Genomic DNA, 25,831 nt, shown 5'->3' with positions numbered 1-25,831 from the left:
GATTTAAAAAACATCCTATGTAGCTAACACAGAAGACAGTCTGCAGTATCAGTATCTTTAAGACAATCTGTATCTTTAAGAAGTAATAAAGGCATTTACATGCATGTGTGCATGCTGAGTACTCAGAATACTGGTAACCATTGCAGAAAGCCTCACTGTTTTTACTACATCATAGACAGGCACAAATCAGTGAAAAAAATCTCAAAAGACCAAAGTGTTTTGAAAAATGGTTATTGAAAATGATTTTTGGAAAATAACCAAAACCCAAACCAGGTTCTTACATGCAGTTCTATTCTTCCCCAAACTTACTGTCTGTAACAAGCAGAATGTTCAACCAAACCATTTGTACAGAGTAGCCAAAACTGTGTAATTCTTCTAAAATGAAGGCATTTTCATCTTCATCTTGAATAGTCAGAAGATCTGATCCTTCAAATTAAACACAGAACAAATTTTCAAGCAATCCTTGCCATTAAAACATTGTACTTCAAAAAGTTAACATTATGAGTCTTAACTGAAGAGCTTGAAAAGTCTGGTTATACATTATAAGTTCTTAAATTTGTAATAATTTTGAAAATGCTCAAGCAGATACAAAACTGTTCTCACATGACTTTAAAACAAATTTGAAGGGAAAAATGTTCATATTATGTTTTATTGTAGAAACCAGTATTTTCACACAGAAAGGAACATTTTTTTGATGCATGCTGCCTCCAATTTCATAGTTGGCTTATGAGCTCCACTAACATTATCTTGAATCAGAGAAAACATATGCCATGATTTCAGTCATTTCAGAAAATAAATATTGATTTAAGATATCACAATGACATTTGGTAGTTACAAAATAATCACTTACCTTGATTTTTGCAGACCTCATATGCTGTATCAAAACTCATGCCCTGAAGAACTGTGGAAAAGCTGTAGCAACTGTTTTTGAATTTGATCCAGGGTACAGTTTTTTCTGAACATAAGCCTTTATAGGCATTGAGTTTCTTTTCTGTGATAGAAGTAACAGCACAGCTTTATTGGCACAACAAAATACACATTAATATAACATTCCACACACTGTTTTGGAGTAATGCTAATAGCATGTTATTGTGTTATGCCTCTATTTTTTCAAAGTGAAAATCTAGCAGTTGCATACATTTGTATTAAATGAGTACAGCTGGTTTTACTTCTGATCAAAAACCTTGCTGGATCACAACAGCAGGATCAGGACAATCTAACTATAGTGATGTGCATGAGCTAACCAGGGGCCCAGATGACCAACACCACTGAATAGGAATGATTTGAAGAATTGGATGCTGCCACAAGACCCTGGGACTGAATGGAGTTCCATGCCTGAATTCTGGATTTTACTAAACCCCAGATGACTGACAGAGCATTACAGGAAATTCAACTTTTAAGATACAGAAAAATATTCTCACCTTTACTAAAAAAAAATTGCACAGTCTTTCATGTGTCCATCAGAGAAGATACTATAAGTATTTCATTTTGCTCTAAATGCTTCCCTCTCCCATCCCACAGTTAATTTCAGCAAACTGGATTTATTGCCATTCAAGCTAGGTCATTATCAATCCTCATTTTTCACATATAATATAGTGTTCACTGAAGAGACAGAGTAGGTAATTTTCCTGTTTCTTTTCTATTATGAAAGTTCTCTTTCCATTCTCCTACAGATCAGACCTGATGGCCAATATTTTATTGGAAAAAAATGATTTCACAAATAGGAAATACAGAGAAATACACTTCAGTTTTAAGTAATAGCCAGCCTTGCTTAACATTGCTTAACCTCTAACCAATTAACCTCCTTTCACATATTTCCACTGTCAGTACACACACTTGCAGATGCAAAGATGGAATATAAATCTTGAAAGACTTACTGGGTGGCACATGGCAAACTGCTCCTTGCAGAAGTTGTTCACAATTTGCACTTTTCCAGTGCCCTGAAGTATCAATGTAAACACAGCCGCCCAAGGCCTGGGACTCATCGTCCTCCCAGAAGGAAAACAGAGACCTGGTCCCATCTGACCATTCAAAATTAAGCCCATTCTGTCAAAAAAAATTTCAGGTTATTTTTTGGATATAATTCAGCACCACCCAAGTTAATCTTCTTTTCGTGGCATCCTCACCAGAATTACAGAATGTCTTAATTTTCCAAAAGCCCAGCAAGGATCAACAAAAGGCAGAGCCAAGGATCCTCCCGACTCCTTTTGGGAGACTACAAACTACATCTAATTTTCTGTTTTCAGCTAGCAGTTATTTGGGCCACTGGGCTACTATGAATGAAACAATGAAATTTCAGTGTCAACGTTTCAAGAGATTTTTTCCCCCATGTTTTTAAAAGTTATCTGTGGCATTTAGTTTTCAGTAGTTGTTGTACCAAACTGGCTGTCACTGGACTTACACATTATGTTAAAAGAAAAAAAAAAAAAAAAAAGAAAGTTTAAGGCTCAAATTTTCCAGTGTTTCATCTCTAGATGCAAACTTTCTGTGACTTCAAATCAATGACACAGCTCACTAGTTTGTTACTGGAAAATCTCCTTTGCAGCATCCCACTGACAGTCGGGAGCCTCCTACGTACGTCGGAAGTGAAGAGGCCGATCCAGTGGCTGTATCCCAGGCGGTTGATGATGACGGTGAGGAAGGCCTGGTGGTACTGGTCTGTAATGCTCACCAGCTCTGCACTGTTTGCCTTGCAGGCTTGCAATGCTGAAGACCATGTAAAATTCCCACTTATTAGTTTATACATTCTGTTTCCATATTCTAAAGTATCGGGCACAGGATACATATCGGATGCATTGATAAGATGTCTGGATGTGTCTGTTACAAACAGGAAAGAAAAAGAACTTTTTATTTTTAAAACAGACAACTTTATCATAGCTGAGCAGCTTCTAAAATGATCAGAACTATTGTTACAAATAAATTAAAAAATTGAAAGCTCCTTGGTTTTAGGAAGGCACTGTGAAATTTAAAAAACAGAGCTCAGTTCAAATCCACTGCTGCTTTCTTTCATTTTAGTCTCCTTCAGAAAATAATTCAAAAAAAGGGGAGATGGAATGCAGGCAGGATGGCAGAAGCAAAGCACCAGCTCATCTTTCCAGGAACTGACACATCTGTTTGGACACTTGAGCAAATTTAGCAGTTCACTACTGCCAGCAAGAGGCTGTCTCACTACTCCCTTCCCTGCTTCTCTGCTCTTCTTGCTGCAAATTCCTTGGTCTGGTGTTCGCCTGACCCTGCACAAACCTGACACAGCCTGTAAAAAGCTGCAGAAAATGACAGTAATTAGAGGAAAATTAAAAAAAAAAAGCAGGAAACAAGAAAAATACACGGAAATTTTCTGCTGACTTAGCAAACTGAACTGCCTGATAATTTGGGAAAGTGCCATGGGTGTCCCACTGGGGAGGCAGGATGGTCCATTTAACCCAGGAGCACTCTGCTGTGCATGGGGCAGTGCTGAACTGCATTACAGCCAGGCCCATGGGCCACTATCAGATCCACTGCCCTGCTGGGAAAATCTTCAATTGTAACAAAAAGCATTTGAACCTTGTGAATTCCTTTAGCTTTAACCAACAGTGCTTAGTGGGCAAGTGGTCATCTGATATATGAAAGTATATCTTGACCAGCTCACATCCCGGGGATTCATTCCAAGAAAATAAACTTTTTTGCAGGGCTATGACCAAAAAAAGATAATTAGAGGAATGGGATGTTCCCCAAATGGCCACCAGAGACCCTCAAAAGACCCCTCCTCTAAAGTAATGTAATATAAGCTCCAAGAAGTGATTTAAATATGCAAAAGAATTCACAGAACATTTAGCATATATGTATGAGTTTGGGGAAATGTAATGAATATGTATAAGTTTCACAGATTTCAACTAGTCTGTTGGCTGGCTGCAGGGCATGGAATAGGAGCAGATCTTCCCTGCACGCCTGGCACCGAAATAAAATAATCCAGCTTTCTAACACTGAAATTACAGTGTTGGAGAGTTTTATTCCTGACTTTCAGTGACACAGCTGAGAAAGGTGGGTAGGATTCTGAGCACCCACTGCAGCCCAAACCCTTGCCAGAATCCCGGCCACCATAAGGGAACTGTTTTCCTTCCTGCCTTTCCACGCCTCCCCTCTCTGTCTCGAGCAGCAGCAAAGGGTTAAAATACAAACGATTGGGATGTAACTGAAACAAACCAGCAGGAAAGCACATTTATTTATCTTTTCTGCACTGTGTGCAGGATCACTCCAGTCCTTCTCACAACTGCAGTTCCCAATAAATGATGTAAAATCCAGCTATGAGTGACACGTAAGCACTGCCCAAAGCTGGTACTTGTTCTGCTTCCCAGCTGGCTGTGCCTCCCCTCCCAGGCAACAGTAGCAGAGTGTTGTCTCTGCACTTTAGGGTTAAATGTAAGGGTGATAATACAATATAGAGCTGAGTCATACAAAAGCACCCTGCAGCAGAGGCAGCTGCCAAGGAGACTCCCTGCAGGCTCAGATGTCAGCCCTCCCTCACCCCAGGGTCACCAGTGTGCTGCTGCCCTGTGTGGGTGCCGTGCCCTGGCAGTGTCCTGCTGGCAGAGGGGCTGTCCTGGGACCTGGGATGGGGCTCCAGAGCTGCCCACGGCCCCCAGCCCAGAGGCAGCCCTGGAACATGGCTTGGGGAAACACAACCAACCCTGTTCCTCCCAAACATGAACCCTGTTCCTCCCCAGCACAAACCCTGTTCCTCCCAAACACTTCATGCTTCTGGCAAAGGAACTTTACGGTACCAGAATTAGAGAAGTGTGTACTAGAAAACAGAAGCCAAGCTCTATTCAATAAGCCAGTCAGATCCTCACTATTCAGAAAAATGTATTTGCTACAGTCTCTTCTGATCTAACGTTGCAAGTTACAACCCCCCACCCTAAATCATATCATATCATCATTTCATCAGTATCATCCTCAGTTTAGCCTTTTGTGGTTACTCTGCAGCCATGAGAGAAAATACAAAATTTCATCTCTATTTCTAATTCAAAGATACACTACAGAATGCTCAAAGTTAGGAGGAAAAGTTAATAACAGAATGTTTTTTAGGAATTACTTCTACATCCCAGCTACTGATTTATTAAATAGTGTAGAGCTAATCTGTCTAAACATCAAACTGTCTTAGAAATCTTTTATGTTCCTTGTTTTAGAGACACTTATAAAAAGCTGCTTCTAGATAAAAACAAAGTAAGACAAATTCCATATAGTAAGAAAAGAGAACAGAAGCAAAGCAAGACAAAACCTTACCCTGAGTCTTTTGGCAGACAAACCCATAATTTTTCTGACAGTTTTCTAAGTACCATTTTCCCGTGAAATAAAAATTAGGGCTATTTGATACCAATGTACACAGGGGAAGTTGATCTTGAATGTTGAAATGCTCTCTCTGCAATCAACACAGAACCTTATATTAATTTAAATATACACAGTGTAAAACAATACAGCATTATTAAATTTAATTTAAGAGAATAATTATCTCAAAGTCAAAGACAAACATTTAGGTAGAACAATGAACAGTCCCATAAATACAATTTGAAACAATAAACTCATAATTAAAAAGCCACAAGCTTTCAGTGAACAATCCAAAATGCTAACAATAATTGGGACCAACATGTTGTAAAACAATGTATTAAAATAGGAAATTAATAATCTTGTTCCTAAACTTTGCTCAGACCAAGCATGTAATACTAACCACATGATTCCAAGTTTGCTGCTTAAAACCAGCTGCAAGAGAATGTGAGTAGAGCCACAAATTAAGTGAATGTCTGTCTCAATGGTGCCTTGTTTGCTACTTCTAGTTGTGCCTGTAAATCTGTACCCACAGTTCTTCGAAGCTGCAAAAACTAAGAGCAGCCTAAACTGCTGTAACAACTTTGGCCCTGACTTATGGAAGTCATGATTTTTATGGATAAAACCAACTTCTCACTGTCACAACCCCCTGAAAATACTCACATCCACTAGTTCAACTGGTGACCAGTTAGAATACATCTGAGGATTTTGATTCAACCATTTTTCATAATCGTCACTCTGGAAACCTATCCAGACGCTTGTTTTCCACCCATAGAGATTCATTGTTATGAAAGCTTCAAAGTGAAACAGAAACAAAATAAAATAGACCAATAAGCATTTAGGGATGGATGAAGTCTCTTGCAACACACTAAAGCATTGAAAAAATAATTTCCAATCAATGATGTTACACAATTACCAGAAAATAAGAGTGAGTGGCATTTCAGTATCATCTTACCATAAATTCAGTTAAATTGCTTAATTTCAATTGGGTTAGGATCTAGTACATTAGCTAATAATACCAGCCCAACCACTATACAGTCCAGCTGAAGAAGTTTTTCCCAGTTTTAACTGAAGATTTTTTAACTAAAGATAGCCAGTGAGATTCCTCTCACATCCAAATAAGTGGTTTTACAAGTGTGTATGAAATTCACCTACAGGTTTTTGCTCATAAATATTTTCAAATTTGCTGGCATTTATTTCTCTGACAGTTCCAGCCTGGTGCTATACTACAGATAAGATTTTAAGTACTACTGAAAGATAAAAATTAGATAATAAGGTAGAAATTTTAAACTGCAAATTTTTAAATGGGTATTCCATTTTTGGGAGTATTTTTAAAGCATGGTAAGCACAAAAGAATTTGCAATTATTCCTTAAAATGTACCTGTCATATATCTCACTGAACCTTTAAATTTCAGCAAACTGAGAAACATTAATGTGTTTAAAGCAGTGGAACCACGGGTAAAAGCTGAACGATCTTCTTTCCTAAATCTGTATCCAAGATTAAACTTTACTACAGCATCCTAATGAAAATGATGTGTTATTTATTTAACAATATTTCCAGCATTCTACCTTGCTCCAGTTCATCTTCCAGGATAGCAAGTGACCCATCATAGTTACTGCAGAATTCCTGTGCAGAGTACCAGTTTCTCAGATGTTCCAGATCCTTTGGAATTTGTATTAAAAAGCACTGTTTCAAAAAACAAAACCAAACAAACAAACTTGCTTTGTTTGCTTTCCTCCAGCCATTTATCAATCACTAAGAGTGGTCACTAAAACATTTCACATGCTGTTACTGAATGTTAAATATTTCACTGCTTTCTGTCCTGCCATGGACATCTCCAGCACGCTCAGCGTTAGTTTCCAGCTGTGATCTGGATTGCATTCAAATCAGTTGTTTGAAGGCAAACAATCGAGGTTAAATTTATCCTTGCAGTCACTGCAGTGAGCACTGGGATAAATTCAGCCACCTCGATGCATGTTGCTAATAAGGAACTTAGGCATTTAAGAGAAGCCAGATGAAATAGTCACCTTTTGACCCACAATTGCAAATTCACTTTGGTTTATAATTACCTTTAATGAAGGCCATTTGAAACAGCATGTTTCAGAGGACAGCAGCAATTAGGGATCCATTTAGCACATCAAGGGGTTAGAGACCTCTTTTGAGATCATAAAAGACACTTGAAATTGTCATATATGGAAAAGAGAGGATGGAGCAGGCTTTTTATGGCAAAGGCACAAATACAATTGCATAGCTTTTGCATACATGGGTATTTACTCCCTGAAACTAAAGTAAAATTTTTAACACCTTGTTAAGACAACTTCTTAAAGTTGGGGGCAGCTATTTAACTGCAATAAATCTTGGGTCACCATGTCAGTGGTTATAAATCTAAAAGCTCTCCTTCAAAAAGCTTCAAATATTAAGTAATCCTTAAGTATTATTTCTGTCCTACATATGGAATGCATTTTGAGCAACAAAACAGCATAAAAAAAGGTTTTACTTTGAATCCAAAGTGCAACCAGCCTTTGGGACATGCTCCTTGTTGGTTTGGGTCTTTTGGAATCTCCTTCTCTATCTTCTTTGGAATGTTACGTTTACAAATGCAGGGAAGAGAAACAGTACAGTTTTCATCACCCCAGAGTCCTGAACAAAAAGAAAAATCACAGTTCAATGTTGGTTTGAGAATTGGAAAGGGTTTTTTTTAGATAGCTTGGATATTGTTTATTATCTGAGTAAAAAGACATTCTGCATCAAATACATTTGGACATACTGCATTACAGTGGATTTGATGGTTCATGGGCACATCCTTTTATTTCCAGTTTAATTTTATCAAGTAAAACCAATTCCTCTACACTAAGTCATATAACATGTGACTATAAAACTATTTATTTAAAAAAAAAAAAAAGAGAGATGCCTTCCAGATAAGATAGTTTGACTTCCTTACATTGAAAATTGCTGGCAAGATCCAGGTGATGATATGAAATGCTGACCTGCTTAGGAGGAAAACACACTTTTCAGGAACTCAACAAATTTATGGCCAGCCCCCACCTTTGGCCAGCTGTGGGGGGAGGGTGGGCATCTCTTCCTTTTATCTGATACTAAATATGGCAATGGCAAACTCAAGCCTTCATAAGTCATGAATCAAAACCCCAAGATTACGTGTGGAAAAAAAGAAGGTTTTATGTTTTTTCAGTTTTGACTTTCGAGCCTGGGATTATAAGACTGCAGCTGTAATAATCTTTTTCAGCACTTCTCACAAATGCAAAGCTGGCTATTTTTATTTTTCTTGGAACCTGACCTGTTTACTTTATCATATGACTTGCAGATCATCAGAAAACAGACACTGGAAAATTATAGAAGTCACTAAACCAGCAGTACTGTAACTTTTTTTTAATACCCCAGTAAAATATAAAGCTTTGTCATGATTGAAAGGCTAGCACCAAAATTATGGCACCCAAAAATCCCTCAGCAGATTGGCCATGGGATCAAAAATAATGTAGAAATCTGAGTACTTAAAGTCATGTGCTGATAGAAAAACAGTTTATAGATGTAGGAAAAATTGTTGCTAAGTGCATGTGGGTCATTTGGTTCTGAGAAAACTGTGAACACAAGCAATGCATTAACATTACTGCTGTTCCACATAAAAGCCCAATTAAAACTGAGGTATCAATATCACTGGAATCTTTGTATTTTGACATTAGAGAGCTGTAACTATTAATATACTTTTAACACCTAAAACCTAGTCTCTGAGCATCTTAATGATATTTCATTGTTATTTTCTTAATCACAGAAGGAGTCACGCAAATTATAACTATGGAACAGGACTTCAATACGGATTGCATTTCTCAAAAGCAAAGAAAAAAATAGAAACCCTTTGGCCAACAACAGAATAAAGTTACAATTACTGCAGCAAAAGGAAATAGAAAAGAAACCTGTTTGTGATGAAACGAAGCCACATCTTTTCCCTGGTTTCTGCAGATCTCTTTCCCTCCCTTCATCCCAGTTCTGATACGTTACTGGTGATTCATCTCTCCAGCTGCACAGAAATATTAAGAATGAAGTTTCACTTTTCCCCCTTTGTCCTATCCTTACCTAAATTCACACCCTTCATCAAAGGGTTCAAAAGGCGATACAAGGGAGAAGAAAATAAACAAACAACCACTGTGACTAAGGTCAATATAAATGTCTTTCACAACCTTGTCAGAAGGAATTCTGCAATGGGGAGATAAATTAAGAGCAATATTATCCTGAATGATATTTACATGAGAATTTAAATTTTCTCTTGAATATCCCTCAGTCACCAAACTGCTCTGGCCCATCATAGTGGGACAGGGCATGCCAAGCACAGCTCACAGCACTGTGGCACACATGGGTTCTTACCGAAACTCCTCGCTGAGGTTTTCTGCGTGCAATCCAATCCACCAGTGAACATCAGTAGCTGAGAGCTATAAAAGAAATGGTTTGCCATGTGTTTAGATGTTGTTGCCCTCCTACCAATGGATTAACAAACTCCTAAAGTCAGACTGTGTATTCAAGTAGCATCTCTATTGGGTTCCAAAAGGAAGAACGGGTGCTAAACCCTGCCCATGTTAATTCATATAACTTCAGTGGGATTATTCACTTGAGTAGAGCATGATTTACCTCCCAAATTTCCACAGGATTGCTGATGTGTCTTCTATAACCCAGGAATTTACAGCCTATCTGGTTTGAAAAGACTGTCATGTTATGTTAGACCATAATTTGTTTTCCCCCAATTCCTAAAATGAAACAATAGCAAATATTTCCTTTAAGCAGTAATATAGTGCTGATCCTCGATGTTTCCAAAATGCTTTCTGAACATCTACTAACTTTGCATGGTTCATACCAGAGTACTCTAGAGAGGCTTTCCAGATTGATTGCTGCTCTCATGAAAGGATCTAGACCTTTGCTTCTAAAAGGCCAAGTGTTACTGAAAAAGCATGGAAATAATGTAATTCCAACAGCCATGTGTTATTGCTTTGTTGAATTGATTCTAGTTTCAGCTATGAATCAGTTTCACTTCAGGGTTAGCCACTCAATCACAGTTTGGGAGCTTTTGGAAGAAGAAAAACCAAAAAATTCTGAATGTACAGGACACTAGAGAAGCCACCCTTTATCAGTAAAACGTTTATTTTTTGTCAGAAAGAACTGATGTCCAGCCTGTGTTGTGCCTCCACACTGTCCTTCAAGTTACAGTTAGGATTTCTCCAGCTCACATCTTATTTAGTAAATGAAGAAAACACATTTCTGACAAAAGACTCCGGAATGCTCTCTGATTTGGTATTGCCTGGCCCCTGAGTTTAAATTTTCTAATCACAGCACTCAGTCTACATATTACAGTTTTTAAAGAAATAGTGAAAAATGTGATTTCAAATTCCACGCTAAGAAATTTTGACCAAGTTTTCAAATGACACATGCAAAGTCTATTTAGACTGCTGAGTATTATTTTAATGATTGCCATTACTCCTAATTCCACAGCAAAATAATTACAATCACTGAGGGACAAACGTGGCTATGCTGAGAAAGCTCAGCCAAACCCAGCAGGCTTTAAAAAACCTGTGTATGTTGTATTCTGAGACAAAACTTCTACGAAGTTAAGCAGATTTCCAGTATAAAGAGACTAAAATTTGCTTTTTCACTGCAGAATGTTCATAAACTTTTGAAATATCCACTAATTTTAATGATCAATCCACTTTTGAAAGACCTCATGTACGTAAACACTACTTTAAAGCAGCATTCTGATTATCCATTTTAAGCGATCTTAAGTTGGAGAAATATGTATTTTTTAAAATTTATGTAATTTTTTGAAAGTCATAAATATTCAGAGTTAGGTGACGTAGTAATTACATCTCATCACAGTCTCTGGTAGATGTGGAGGAAGACAAGACAGTATAGCCATTTATGTTGCTTTTCATGAAAATCTTTTTCTGCCCTGATCTATTAGTTTAAATCTATTTCATCATGCTTTAATATAAAATTACTTAAATAGAAGATAAAAATTATACATAATTCCTTGGAAAGTGAGAGACCCTATATTACTACAACACAATTCTATTTATGCTTTCTGTTACAAGTTAAAGGCAGAGAAGGCCTGTACACAATAAGTGTGGGTCAAGAGCTTTTCTACCCAGAACCAGATGTTCTTTTAAAGATTACACTACAATATCCCTTTACATTACAGCTGTAGAATTTTGTCCTCAGTAAGGCAGACAGAATATTTTCATTAATTTTTACAATTGTCATTATTTTGGTTTTACTGAGAACACCTAAAAGGAAACAGACTCACTTTCTTGGGAATTAATCTGCTTGTGAAGCTATTTCTCACTTTCAAAGCTGTTTGTTATATCAGAAAGGTTCTAGAAAAATTCTGCTGTAAACCAGAGGAGGAAATTTAGAGAAAAATGTCTTTTTTCTCCCCATATAAAGATCCATAGTCACAAGGGGGGGTAAATTCAGTAGACATAATACAAATCTGTGGACAGAAACACTGTTGGAATGTGAGAAACCATGATGGCTCCCCGTGGGCAGAGAGGGGTGGGCAGAGAGGAAGAAGCAGAGAGGGATGTACACCACACATGAAACACACTTTTCTCTTTGCCCCCAATTACCTTCCCAGCTTTGGGATAGGAATCTGGCTTTTGCTCCTCTTGGGTCTTTTGAGGCAGATTGATCAACCTGCTCAATAGTAGAGCTGATTCTGCAGATTTGAAATGTTATTGACTTCTTAAGCTAAACAGGGCTTCAGGGAGAGATATGGGAAATGAAGACAGCGAGAACATTATTTCTAAAGTAAAATGACTTTTAGATTCTACCTGGAATAACAGGAAAGACAGATTCTCTGTAAGATATGACAGAAAATAGCCTGAGGATTTATTTTTTAAAAGGGGTGCTTTTTTCTTACCTTCCTTATTTTATTTTGAATAAAGGTTTGTTCACCAGAAGAATTTATTATTGCCAATCCACCACGAAGCCAGCCACAGACAAATTTACATGTTTCCCATTCTGCAGGGCTGACATGGAAAAGATATTCTGCTCCTTGATAGTATGACCAGGGCAATTCTAGAAAATAAGCAAAAGAGTCAACGGTGTGCAGGGGTAAAAATTTCATTTCAAGTCTCATCTTTTTTTACCCCCATGGTCTGCCTGCAGCTACATGTCAGAGGGCAAATACACCACAAGGAACAGCAGAACCATTTTTAACATATCAATTTGTGGTGACAAAAAATGGACTATGAGGTTTTTTTTTTCCTAATACTCTATCCCCCGAGACCACAGTGACATCAAGAGCAGTATCTGATGCTCTGGTATTCCTAAACAACAGTGGCAGATTTGATCTCTAACAAATAGTTCCTACAGAGATCCTTACTGCAAATTTTCAACATAGAATATTTTAGTTATTTTATTTTTAACAAGGCTTAAATTGTATGTCCAAGTGAAATTGTTTCAAGATGGAAAAAAGAAAATATTTTCATACCAGCTGTGTACCAAACTGGACTCATTGGTTTGACACCTGCAAAAAAAGCCCAAAAAAAAACCAAAAATCATTAAGAATATTGTTATTCTTGTTCAGGGATAAAAAAGGGAATTAAACATGGAATTAAATAAAATAATTGCCACACTCACTAAAAACACAGTCATTTTTATGAATAACAACTTTGAATGGGTATTTCCAATTAACTGGTAATCTTGTTATATGACTGTTGACATTAGATCTGTTAACTGAACAACAAACCTAAGTGGAATAACCCATTTGGCTTTGCCATGATTTCATGCAGAAGACCAGTGAGAACTCCAGAGGTGGCTAAAAAGGAGATTTTTAGATATTTTTTTCTTTGTCTCTACTGAATTGCAAGTAATGTGTGTAACAGACAGTGCACGATAATTAACGTTCTACCTTTTGGTATTTTGCATATCCATTCACGCTTTTCTTTGCAGTGTGCTGGAAAGACTGTTTTGTTTACTTTGAACACACCACAGCTTCTTGAGTCATCTTCAACATACTTGTCCTCCAAAAATGAAGATACAACCTGAAAACAGCACATTCATTCTCTTTCACTGACAGCCCAAGATGAAGCATTTGAAAACCTCATCATGGAGAAAAAGGAAGGATTTAGACATGTGTGTACAATAGGAACAGCTAAGCAACAACTAGAGGACTGCCTAAATTATGATGGTAAAATACAAATAATAGGGCCCATAGTCATGATCTCCCGATGTCCTGACCAACTCACTCGTATCAGACTACCTCTTCATAAAAATAAGGGAATAGCTATGAAACCTAACAAATTTTGACATGAGTAACAGCAGCTGCCCACATCTAAAAGCCTTTGCCTTGGTTCAATGTATGCTCAGATGTGACTTGAAAAACAGAGTAAACAGATAGTTACAGGTGTTCTGTCAGACCACTGCCACGTCCCTCCAGAAAGTGCATTTCTTTTATTAAATCCAATCCAGAACTGTCTCTCTTCTGTTCTATAACAGAAACAAAGAAAATAACATTTCTCATGCACTTTTTCCTTGGCCATTTCAGAAATAATTTTTCAATAGTACAAATACACATATTAATTTCTTCTTCAATTCAATATATTACTCCATAATATGTTTCTTAACTTTTTAGAATTCTTGAAGTAAACTCTTGCTTTCCCACTAAAATGTTAGATTATGTTTTACAAGACGAAAACATTTAAAATAGGATTAAAATGGTAGAACCTCCATTTCAACAAGGAATGTTAATTCACAAAAACACCACCTTGACAACAACAGCTGCTCAACATTTACCACAAAGATCATCTTCAAAAAGAATCACATTGAAATGCTGCTGATGCATTTCACTCAATTTTTAGTTCATGTTAGAGTAGGGACTTCTTTGGACACTAGCAAAGAGGATGGAATAATGTCAATTGTAGATTAGTACAATTATGATAAATCTTGTTGGTGTTAAAAATATATTTACCTATCAAAAATTGTATATAATAGATTGTTTAAAAATGTTTCTTCATAGATATGGCTAAAACTAGCAAGATGGGCTCCAAAATCTTGACATAATGCTTCTGCTTCATCCCATGTTCTTCTCATCAGAACTTTTTCATTGTGAAATATCTGCAATAAAATAACCATTGTCATAAATTTAGTTTGTTTTAGAGAGCAGTTTTTCAGAAACCCATAAAAATCAAATATTAGTCACAGTTTTTCCTAACCAAACCAGGTGAATTTCAAGCAAAGCTCTGATTCTTGTTACTTTCTCTCACTTTCAAATGCAGTGCAGGATGGTAACAGGAAACTTTTGTTTGTTGAGTCAAAGAAATAATGCCTCATCAAAAATGTTTTAGGAACAGCATATTCTTAAGCTTGTGTCGAATCAGAAAAACTCAAAGCAAGTGTGACATGTACCTTGTAGCAGTTGAGCAGATTAGGTTCTGACTCCCATCCAAAATAGCAGGAACTCGAATATTTTTGAAAAGTAAGTTCAGGTTCTTCATAAGAATTGACTTTTTGCTTGCACAATGACATGGCTTTGAAGTTCTTACAGCTTTTCACCTCCCAGTAACCAACAGGGTGCTGCCCTCGCATAGCCACACATCCTCCAGAATGACCTAGACACGGGAATAGGTGCTGAATATCAGAATAGAACATCTGAATTTTGTGATTTCTTTGGTCAAGTTGCTGTTTTATTGACATGGGTTTCTGGATAAAAGCTTAATGAACCTACAAAACTAGCAAATTCTTTGGTAAGCAGCCAATTTATAAGCCTCTCTTGGCTGGCTTGAGCTTGTAAAATGAACAAGGACAAACAGTTCCTCTCACAAAATGCATGAGAAGAAGTGCAATTGAAAATATTACTTTTGCAAAATGCACTAGTAAAGCAATAAATGTATAGAGTCCAAATCAGAGAGCCATTATTGAAATGGATTATCTTTATAAATATGTCTCTATTTTCAGGTATTCCTTAGTGGTTTATGTTTCAAAGGTTGAACAACTGTTTAACATTTTCACTTTTTATTTCCTTGGAATATTTTCCTAAGAATTACTATGAAACAAGCAAGATCAAACTCAAGGGGAAGAAGAAGAAACCTCCACACTGTTATTCACAGAAATGTTTCTGGCAACCTCTGGCCTATTTTTCATATAGAATGCAATTTTCAAACTGTGACTGTTACTGAATAAGATTCATTACTTTTCTAGGATCTTTTGCTGGGAGTCTCAGAAAGCCCTTGAAAAGCTCATGAAGAAATGTATGGAAAGCATCAAGTTTGGTTTTTAACGTTCTTTAGAAAATATTATGTATGCAACAAATGTATTATAGTTCATAAAGGAATGTATGAAAGACACCTCATAGGAAAAGAAGAATTTCAGGGATTAGCTGTGTCTGTAGGGAGGACCTGACTGTGAGCACCTTCAGGTTGTGGAGCCAACAGCAGATGCAAATTTATCTCTCTGCTCTCCTGGCCAAGCAGGGAGGAAAGGACTGGCACTCTTCAGTCCCTGCTAAGCCACTGGTGCTGTGGAGAAGAGAGCACCCTCCCCAGTTTCCATTTCCAGCCACTGCATTTTTTACCAGCATGCTACTCACGTGGTTGGTACTTGCTCCAGTTTGTGTAGCTCACTGAGTGATTCTTGCCTGCTGTACTGAGCCAAAAGTATTCTCCTGTGTTGTTAAGGTCTTGCAATCCTATCCAAAAATAAGTTCTCTCAGATTCTGCCATGCTGCGGATCATGCTGTTGATAAAAGCTTGTTCAAACCTTAATAAAATAATCAAAATAAAGGTTTTTAGAATAAAATAAATAAATTGGTATTTCAGTGAATATCTCTCATGATATCATTTAAATTTTCTCAGAAGAGAAAAATATAATGGATGTACTTAATTTTCTTTACAGAATGCTGTGGGGAACTTGAAGTATAAGTCTGTACCCCTATTTTTTCAGCACTTGAGCACATAAAACAAACAGTAGAATCAGATCTTAAAACCTCAGTGCTTGAATTGCAAGATGTAAAGACAGAATGTATTAATGATGCACAAATTAAAACAAGAAACTCCAGGTATGAAGGAAAAATGTTAGTGGGGTCTGAAAAGGCTCCAGAAGAAAGAAAAGAAAAACCTCTGCACAGAAGTGTCCTACTGAAACCAGCAGATACACAAACCAGCACTAAGAAACCAGATCTGAAGGACCCAAAGCACCAACTGAACTGACTACAAAGAATCTTGCTTTCTTCACTAAAGTTATCTAAGAGACATACACCTTTTTGCAAGTCATAACTGCTGTGCATAGGAATCCAATTTTCACTTAAATACAATTACTTCTGATATAATTGTTATACAAACTCAGAAAATAATGGCTAAATATAAGGATGATATTAATGCAAAAGATGGAATGTAACACTGTGATCAGTGTTACAGTATCTGTAACACTGTGAGGGACTCAGAACTTGTATTTAATTTTCATTTCCTCGCATGTCCTCTTTTTATGTCTACTCTCCTTCCTCTACAACTTACAATCTCATGCACATTTTAGGATCAGTAACTGAAAAAGTTTTGTAGTTTTCACTCCAGAACAACAAACCCCAGCAGCAATTTAACAAAACCACTAAACTAACATGCTTTTGCTACTCCTTGCCACTGCTGCTAACTGGAACTGGGAAATAACGTAATAATTAGTGATGGCTACACCAAGAAGTGAAAAAATAAAAATAAAAAAAGCAGAAAAAGACAGAAGACATTATTCTAGTGATGTGCAGCATGCCTACAGCTCCCTGCCACATTTGAGCTGCCAATGCTCAGCTGCAAGAATTTGTCCCCTATTCCCCCTGAAAGGACCTTTGTCACACTACAGCTCAGTGCTGCACACCCTGGAACCACTGGGCAGAGCAAATTCCCACTGATGCCAATCTTTATGTAGGGTAGCCAGTGGTTTCCTAAAATACCTACCAACTCTTTATCTGATTGCTGAGGGTTACTTTCCCTGGTCTAAAGGGAGTAGATATTTCCTCCTTGTATTTTTAGGGTTTGGGTTGGGGTTTTTTTGTTATTTAGGCTTTTTTTTAAACAATAAATAGGCAGCAGCTACAGTATCGATGTAATTTATCTATTAGTATGTCAAACTTTAAAGAAAAGCCATCATGAAGGGTGAATAACGAAGGAAGCAGAGAAAACCCAAGCATCTGGACATCTACAGAGGAGAAAGCTCTTGCTAAAGCTGGAATAGAGGCAAATAAGAACAAGGCATGGGAAAACAGCAACAAATGCTTTCAAACATTTACTCTCCTACCCTATTTGCTGAGAAACCACATAAAATTAATACATAAATAGAAACATTTATAAAACATTAACTGATTTGGATAAAAAATTTATATTTATCTCACTATAAAAATAAGTATATTTTCATCTTTTAGTACACCTTTCAAGTACACTAATAAAGTTTCTCAAAGATGTTACATACCCCTGCAACAAGCATTTTCTTTAGATTTCTGCATGCCCAAATGTGCACATTGCTAAAAGTGTTTATTAGCCTAACAATTGCTTGTTATTAAATTTATTTTCAATTAAAAAGTAAGGCAAAGCACACCTTTGATTTCAGCTGATGTTAGTAATTATGCTCACCCCTCAAGCAAATATTATTTCACAATAGTGATATGTTTTGCCATGCAACGCTTTATAAAGTTAGAATAGTTCTTGTTAGAGGTATCTTCACACTGTCTAATAGCATTAACTACCTGTTGGTTACTGATACAAGTGCAGATGGGCAGAAATAACCACTGGAAGCATGTTCAAAACTTCGAGGGGTACTGTCGATTTTGTAACAATATCCACCATGTCTTTCCCATCCCTTAAAAGAAATGAACATCATTTTATGGATTATTAATTATTGTATAGTTGTTAAAAACTTGGCCCCCTTTTGTCTGATGATCCCTGGCATCCCTGCAGATCTTTTCTTTCCTACCATGGTTGAAGAGCAGTAACCCTCAAGATCACTGAAAATGTGGATATCAGATGAGCCAGAACACTGTGTCCATGGTCAGCCTGCCTCATTTCATCTCATTATTAGTCTTTTACTTCATTCATCCCTGGGTGTCCAAAAGACACCACCTGGACTGGTGTAAGCTCTGCTGGTGCGAGCTCATGCAGCATACCTGCCTGGATTTATGATTAACTGTTTTAAATAAGCAAGAGAATAAAGAGATAATACGTTCTCTCAGTTTTTTGATTAACTGAATGTAACTTTTTTCACATTAGAAAGAAAAGGATCAAAGCCAAGGGACTGTAAGAGGGTTCAGCAAATGTTTTTACAGGGTGTGAAACACCAAGAAGCAGAAATTTATCCTGAGTAGAAGTTGCCAGAGTGGGTCAAAATACTTATGACCAGTGGCTCAATACCTTGAGACTCAATCCTGAGGGGCACAGGACTGAGAAGAAGTTGAAGTGCTGTCAAACAAATTTCCTTACACTAACAACACACAAAATTCTTGAGTGACAAAATACATTGGTCCAAATGAAATAAATGCAGTCACCCTAAACTTCTGGAAATTTTAAGCTGGAATCAAGTAGTAATGTCCATAATGGTATGACAAGAACTCTGGATCTGGACACTACATCTGGCAAAAGGCTGCATCTGACTCCAAACAGTACAGTTGCAACCTTCTTATAATTCAACTGAACTGGCTGCGTTTCTTCATTTCCCAAGAAACAAAAGAGGAAATTTTAAAAAAGGAAGACAATTAGCTAAATAATAAAGCAGCTTGGAAAAGAGAGATTTTTTTCCCTCCACAGTTTTGAATATAACAGAAACTCAACAAGTTTCCTCTTTCCACACTGTGAAAAGGAACTGATGGCAAACTAAGTCATACTTTAACATTCTTCCTTTTACTGCCAGAACACAGAGCCTAAATGCCTGAAAATATCTCCTAGTTAGATAGCTGTGCTCCTTCCCATTTGTGTTTGAAAGCAAATGTACAAGTTTCTCCGAGTCAATGAAACTGGTAGGTTTTCACCCTGACATTCCATTTCAATGTATGAAAACCATGTGTGGGACGAGGCATCATATAACAGCCATTATTTGCACAGATGGTGGACAAAAGGGTTTCACTTTTGATCTAGAAAAAAATAGGAACTTGGGTCACAATCACTGATGAAACAACAAGCCATGAAAGGCATCTTGTGAAGGCTTTTGATCTTACATTAAAATTTAGTTTACATACTTCTAAAGCAAACAATGTGATTTTTCCAAGCAAAATATGCATGTCCTTAGGATGAAAAACTGAAATTATCTATTTGCATCCACATGTTCTGTAGCTGTATTTAGAAGTTACCTATATAATTCTATGTCATTAATATAGTTCTAAAACAACCACAAACCCACTTACCTCTGGACAATTTGATTCCAGTTCAGGAGAGACACTATTAAATTCCCCTGTTTTTTTGCAGATATAGAAAGATTTGTCTTCACAATTTTTAATCCTCCAATATCCCTCCTAAGGAATAAAAGAGAGTATATTCCATATATACCCATATTCTCATGCATATCTATACAAATATTAGATCACACTCTCTCTTCCTCTTTTAACCTTTCACTAAAAAAATTTTTCTCACCCCATTTACTTATCCATAGATGGTCCATTTATTTCTACCAACACTGTCAGCAGGACATCCCAAATCAATCATACAAATGGGTTTGTCTCTTTGACTCAGTCTTCAGGATGTAAAGCATCTTAATTAATTAACACCATGGCCATGCCAGAGCACTTTTTTTTCTGGCTATCACAGTTCTTTGTAAGATTAATCTCTATATTTGAACAGTCCTTACTCAAGATATTACAAACTGTGTATCATATAATTTTCACAGATCTATACATACTGGACATACATCAAAAACAATGCTTGAAAAATTTTATCCCAAACCTACTTTTCCTTTGTATTACACACTTTCGTTTGTTTGTTTACACTTGCAAACTGAGTAAAATATTACTTTGGAATCTGAAATCCCCCATTGTTCCAAAGTCCTATTTTCTGCTTCCAGGAGGAACAGACTTTTCCCAGTCGCTGTAATTGTCTTGGTTTTCTCCTGAGTTAAAGACTGTAACCTACTGGACCCACTACTGTAGAGACAGCAGAAACCCTTGATACAGTTTTCACACTCAGACAAAACATATTTTGCAAAAAAGTTTTTAAAATTATAGTGCTACTTATGCAAGTCATGTATTAGTGAGTTTAAGAACTGGTAATTGCAAAAGTAAAGTAAATGCATGACCACATTACAAAAGAATTGACACTGCCATGAATACCAACAAGATAGGACAGTGTTGTTTTAACATTACTCCCTGTTTTACAAACCCTGACTGATCTGGTATCAGTCTCTCTATCAATCCATCTGCTATCAACTTCTATACTTTCATGTAGACCTAGACTATTGTTTTGAAAGACACTCCATAAAATTTATAGATATTTACACAAAGATAATACAGGCACAGCTGACGGTTTTTCAAAACATAAATTTGAAACTTTCAAGACCAGAACTCATGCATCATAAATTATGATACACACTACTTGGATTTTAAATTACTTTATCAAAATACCCACTCATATTTGTTCTCTTCCATTTCCAGGCTTTAAATATTTAGTACTTTTTATTTAACATAAGCTCAAAATCTGTGATTAATTTTCTGTGCATCAGTACTGCAGAATGCATTGGTTTCTAAAGGCTGTACTGCATTTACCATAACATGAATACATTAGGAATCAAAAACAAAGTCATACTCTAGGTCATGGTTTAAAAAAGTATGCACAGCAAGAAATAAAATTATTATGAGCTAAAATAAAAGTGCCTAATTCTTTTAAAAAGAAAACTTACAGGTCCTTGTGCCAAAACACAGAGTTGTCCTGTTCTTTGAAAGGTGTTAGGTTCTTGTCTGTGCCAGTTAGAGAATTTTACTGGGGTGCTATCTGACCACTCAAAAACAACAGGGGTGTTATTACTGTATAATCCAATCCATGTCTCTGTTACATTTTCTGTAAAAGAATTAAGTGAGTTCAGATTTTAATGGTGAAGTGATAAAGCCTGTTTTTCCTCTAACATGACACCACCATTAAAAGTTATTCATAGGATTTTTATAGGAATGTCCTTCTTTCAGGAAAGAAATAAAAGCTCTATAAACTTAGGAAACCTTACTGATGAGACCAGGTTCTATTGCTCTTGAAAGCTAAGTCATTTCAAAAATAGAATCAACATACATGATAATATGCTTTAAAATCCTAAAAAATACAAAGTAAGAGCATATGCACTTTCTTGAAGTGTATGGGGAAGAAAAACTGATGTGGGAGTGAAATATTTCTTCATATAATTTTCCATGCCACACTCAGCTTTAGGATTCTCTGAGAGTTATAGGGTCCAGTGACAGCACAGTTGTAGCCAGTGTCTAACAAATAAAGGAGAGACAAGGCTTGCATTTTGATGTAAAGTCTTATTTTACCAGCTTCTACAGGAGAAAGAGCAGAGCACTCAGGCTTTCAGGCATGTAAGCCTTTCTCCTGAAGAGAAGCCTGAACAGGCTGGAGTGAAGCAGCAGACTGAAGCTGAATTCAAGGTGAGAACAAGTACATATATCCATTTTACATATATACATTACAGCATCCCTGCCAACAATGGTATTTGTTATCTATGGAGGGTCTTCATGGATGTGAGGAAGATGATTGAGGTTAATCTCCTAATCTCCACATGACACTCTGCCCCAGCTCTGTGAGAAAAACTCACAACCAAACTGTGCAGCTTTGCCAGCACACTGGTGTCAGTGGCAGGCAGAAAATACTCACTTTCCTTTGCTGCTGTTATGACAACAAAAGTATTGGCATTGCTGCATCAAAGAGCTTTTGTTCATTAAGTTCCTTCTGCAATTGTGCTGCCTCTCAGGACAATGTGAACCAGCAGAAGTGCTTTGATACGCCCTGCTGACATCAAAGGGGACTCTGCCCTCACAGTAATAGCAGCAATTTTGCAGAGTGGATCAGGCCAGCTTGCAAGCCAAAGATACACTGAATTGGTTTTGCTTCTAAGCACAGCTCTAGTATAAGGTTGATGACTGAATATTTTGCAATAGTTTGCAAGGAACCAGGCAAGAACAGGAAAGGACAGAAGCTAGCATGTTTACTATGGCCTCACTGTGTCTGCTTCATGGAGTCGTATCTTTATTTTAAGAATAGTTATTGGAAAAGGTGTCTATGCATTTTTAAGACTCCTAGAATGGGCATGCAACATGATTTCTTTTTTTGTAAACATCATTTGGGTGTGCCACGTAATACAGTGCTTAGATGGTTACAAGTTAAAGAGCTGCACAAAAGAGCACCACAAAACGCTTCAAGAAACACTTGCACACCTAAACTCCTCAAACTCACCACTTTCAAGCAAGTGAAGGAGCAGCTCTTCATCTGCCATGGAGGACACACTAATGAGCCTGCTATTTTCTCTTTGGCATGAGAGAGAAGCATCGTTCCAGCTCTTGTGCTCTTTATGAAGTCTGTAGCAGTTGCGATTGTGCGGGTACCAGCCAGCGTCACAACGAGTGGCATGATACTGCCAGGTATCTTGAAAGGAGCACACCAAGTTCATGCACATTAGAAAGAATTGCCAATCTTATGCTATGTTCATAACACATTCAGAGATTGTTTTTTAACCTTAAAATGTTGAAACCAGAGTTTTCCAAGATGACTTAAGGAGGCCAAAACACCTGCTCTACAGATCATCACCTACCAAGCAAACTGAAATTTCTTCCACTTTATTTGATGATTGAACTGTTTGGGCTGCTGGACTAGTGGCAAAAACTAATTCAGTTTAAAACACAGTTTATCTCCCTTATTACTTCTGAAACTGGTTCAAAGACAGATAAAGCTTTTTCAGATACATTACCGACAGAAAGTTTGGATAGCCTTCCTTTATTATCTGAAAAAAGCTGCTAAACTTTCTTTAAGTTACTAGGAAGGAGCTGAACCTATGCAAGTAGCTCATACAAAACCAAAAATTTACATAAGTAGCTCTTATAAAACAAAAAATCTATGTTAGAATAAAGTAAATTCTGTTTTTAACTTTCTCATAGAACAGAGAGTCATTCTGAATCATTCTATGCACTATATATCCTTTACTCATTGTATAAACACTTGAAGTATATGTACAACACTTTTTTGGCATATCAAAAATACAGCACATCATAAAAAACCCTGCAAATTTTGTGCTACATTTATACATCTTTCTTCTCTGTGTGGCACTGGTTAATTCCATTCACACTGAAAACCTATTTTGCAACTTATAAGTATGGCTCTTATTGTAATATAAAAGAGAATGAGCATACTGATGGTGTAAGGAATCAAGTAAATGTTATTTGTATTAAAATTGTTTGTTCTAAGACTCTCAACAAAGAGTGCTTTGTTTTCAAAGACTGAATTTAAACAGAAGAAAGTGTTATTACATCAGTTAAAGTAAATTGTAGTCAACTTAAACTAGCAAACCCACACATTTACTGCAGGTGCAGCTCTGCTGTCCTTATAGTCAGGTGGCTTCTCTTGCTCTCCTTGCACCCCCACAAACAAGATACAGTAACACTGACACACTTACCCAGTGTTTCATGCTCTGTCTTATTTAAATATTTTTTGCATACAAAAGGCAATCCAGATTCACATAGATAACTGTTCCAGCCATACTTCAGTCTTGGATTAATCACTGCACAATGATTTTCTTTATAACGGTTATCAGAGACATCTGCAAACACATTTTTGAGAAGCACAAAATTACAAAAAAATCAGTTCTTAGTTGTAAAATGGTGTTGTAAGGTTCTCTGCAACTTCTTGAATTAATGTATAAACAAGCCTGCATACCCAAACTTCTAGTAATATTATACCAGTACTATGGACAGTTGAACATTTACCATTAACTACATGTGTGGCAATGCCTCCTTGGCTGCTACTCTCAGATGAGAGACTGAAACAAGCTTGAGGGTCTATAATTAATTGTGGTGGACAGGCCTCAAAATTAAGAGAACCAAGCCACAAACTCATGTTAATGTGCTAATGGTAATTACAGCTTGTTAACATAAAAAAATTGAAACTCCTTTCCTCCATGAAAGTAGCTACAGTTTTTAAATATGTAACAAAGGAACATCTTTAAAAGTACAAAAGGACAAGACCATTACTGCTTTGAAGAGACAGATCTCACTTGATGTTGCATCCCTAGAAAGGCTTTCAGTTCGTGAATATGAATAAATATTTCTAACAAAAAAGAAGTTCACTCATTCACTTAATTCAGCTTTCAAACATAGCTGTGGGAACAGCAGTGCTGTATCAAGCTGCAGTTATAGAGAGCATATAATTATGCTGCTATAACATATGCAAGAGGAGCATCAAGTACTTGCTCTCCAGTTCACAAACATCAGTGGTGCTCCATCTGACCACTGCCAGCCAGCGTCTTCATCCAGGCGATTCAGGCCCATCCACAGCATCATGTCTGTGGAATTTAACTGCCCTGAAACAGAAAAAACAAACAAAGTCATACTGCATGCTTTCCCCAAGCTTTAAAATATCTACAGGCATAGACCTGCTGTCCTGACTTGTTACAATTGGAATAAAACAAAACTTCAAAGCACTCTCCAGAAAGTTCAGGCTGGTTGGTTTTTTTTCCTGTCCTTAGAAAAAGTAACTTGCTCTGTTAATCAACACAGAGATGAAAAGGAATAAACTGAAACCTGAAATCCTTCAAAAGCCACTCATTCTGCAAACCCTTCCTGCATAAGTTGTTGCTGGCCTTCAAAGTTAAATCTAGAACAAGCAGCTACATAAATGCTAGCCTGTTTACATAAACACTAGCCTGTTTCAGCTTTTCATAAACCAAACAACTTTCAGAAACCTTTACAGCCTTGCAGGCATATCAAAAAGCCAATGAAATATTTTTAAAACTTCCTGTTAGCTTATATCCTTCAATTGAAAACCAGCAATAGTGGGAAGCAATGAAAATCTGAGGCAAAGAAATCTGAGGCAACCTTTGCATCAGAGCTCCACCACCCATTCCTCCACTTGATTTTCTTCACTCACACTAAAACACCCATGAAATCCTTGCTTTCAGAAGACTCTGCACAATTTTTTTGACACATTTGCTCCAAGGGGAAAAGCAAATTGCTTATCAGAGAAGGAGTAACATATATTTATACAGCTGGTATTTTTCCATACAGGACATTTACTTTAAGCCTGTAGAAATGTTCCTATCATTCCCATTTACTGAAGTCCAGCTTACAAGGAAAACTTAGCAGGAGAAAGGGACACCAAGGTAGATTGCAGAGAAGGTAAACACATGTATAATTCTCCAAAGTAAACCAACACACTCCCTAACCACAGCTGCAGGATGAATGGGAATCTCTGTGGGGAAGGAGAATTGAGAAAATGACACCCTCAAGTAACACCACTACTTCTGCCCTTCAGTTTATTAAGGTGGGAATTTACCTTCATCCTTGCTCTTTCAAATAGCTCTACTGAGGTGTGTTACATGACA

General features: G+C 37.0%; 1 protein-coding gene across 3 annotated transcripts in view; it reads right to left on the bottom strand.

Moving 5' to 3' along the window:
* The window catches only part of PLA2R1 (phospholipase A2 receptor 1), a 45,055-nt gene that overhangs the window by 4,040 nt on the left and 15,184 nt on the right, over nucleotides 1-25,831 (bottom strand). For all 3 annotated transcript variants that reach the window (XM_077181517.1, XM_054636761.2, XM_077181516.1), the window contains exons 5-27: nucleotides 24,698-24,811; nucleotides 23,909-24,052; nucleotides 22,696-22,884; nucleotides 21,158-21,315; nucleotides 19,674-19,781; nucleotides 18,027-18,139; nucleotides 15,888-16,057; nucleotides 14,708-14,910; nucleotides 14,271-14,416; nucleotides 13,705-13,789; nucleotides 13,212-13,344; nucleotides 12,792-12,827; nucleotides 12,219-12,376; nucleotides 9,680-9,744; nucleotides 9,232-9,335; nucleotides 7,800-7,942; nucleotides 6,871-6,988; nucleotides 5,965-6,095; nucleotides 5,263-5,398; nucleotides 2,579-2,817; nucleotides 1,878-2,046; nucleotides 851-991; nucleotides 310-426 (exon numbers count right to left, since the gene is read on the bottom strand). In XM_077181517.1, the coding sequence (XP_077037632.1) occupies nucleotides 310-426; nucleotides 851-991; nucleotides 1,878-2,046; nucleotides 2,579-2,817; nucleotides 5,263-5,398; nucleotides 5,965-6,095; nucleotides 6,871-6,988; nucleotides 7,800-7,942; nucleotides 9,232-9,335; nucleotides 9,680-9,744; nucleotides 12,219-12,376; nucleotides 12,792-12,827; nucleotides 13,212-13,344; nucleotides 13,705-13,789; nucleotides 14,271-14,416; nucleotides 14,708-14,910; nucleotides 15,888-16,057; nucleotides 18,027-18,139; nucleotides 19,674-19,781; nucleotides 21,158-21,315; nucleotides 22,696-22,884; nucleotides 23,909-24,052; nucleotides 24,698-24,811 (3,120 nt within the window). The remainder of the gene's footprint in view (nucleotides 1-309; nucleotides 427-850; nucleotides 992-1,877; nucleotides 2,047-2,578; nucleotides 2,818-5,262; nucleotides 5,399-5,964; nucleotides 6,096-6,870; nucleotides 6,989-7,799; nucleotides 7,943-9,231; nucleotides 9,336-9,679; nucleotides 9,745-12,218; nucleotides 12,377-12,791; nucleotides 12,828-13,211; nucleotides 13,345-13,704; nucleotides 13,790-14,270; nucleotides 14,417-14,707; nucleotides 14,911-15,887; nucleotides 16,058-18,026; nucleotides 18,140-19,673; nucleotides 19,782-21,157; nucleotides 21,316-22,695; nucleotides 22,885-23,908; nucleotides 24,053-24,697; nucleotides 24,812-25,831) is intronic.

The sequence above is a fragment of the Agelaius phoeniceus genome, chromosome 7 (genome assembly GCF_051311805.1).
Source record: "Agelaius phoeniceus isolate bAgePho1 chromosome 7, bAgePho1.hap1, whole genome shotgun sequence".
Taxonomy (NCBI): domain Eukaryota; kingdom Metazoa; phylum Chordata; class Aves; order Passeriformes; family Icteridae; genus Agelaius; species Agelaius phoeniceus.
This window is presented reverse-complemented; position numbering and strand designations above follow the sequence as displayed.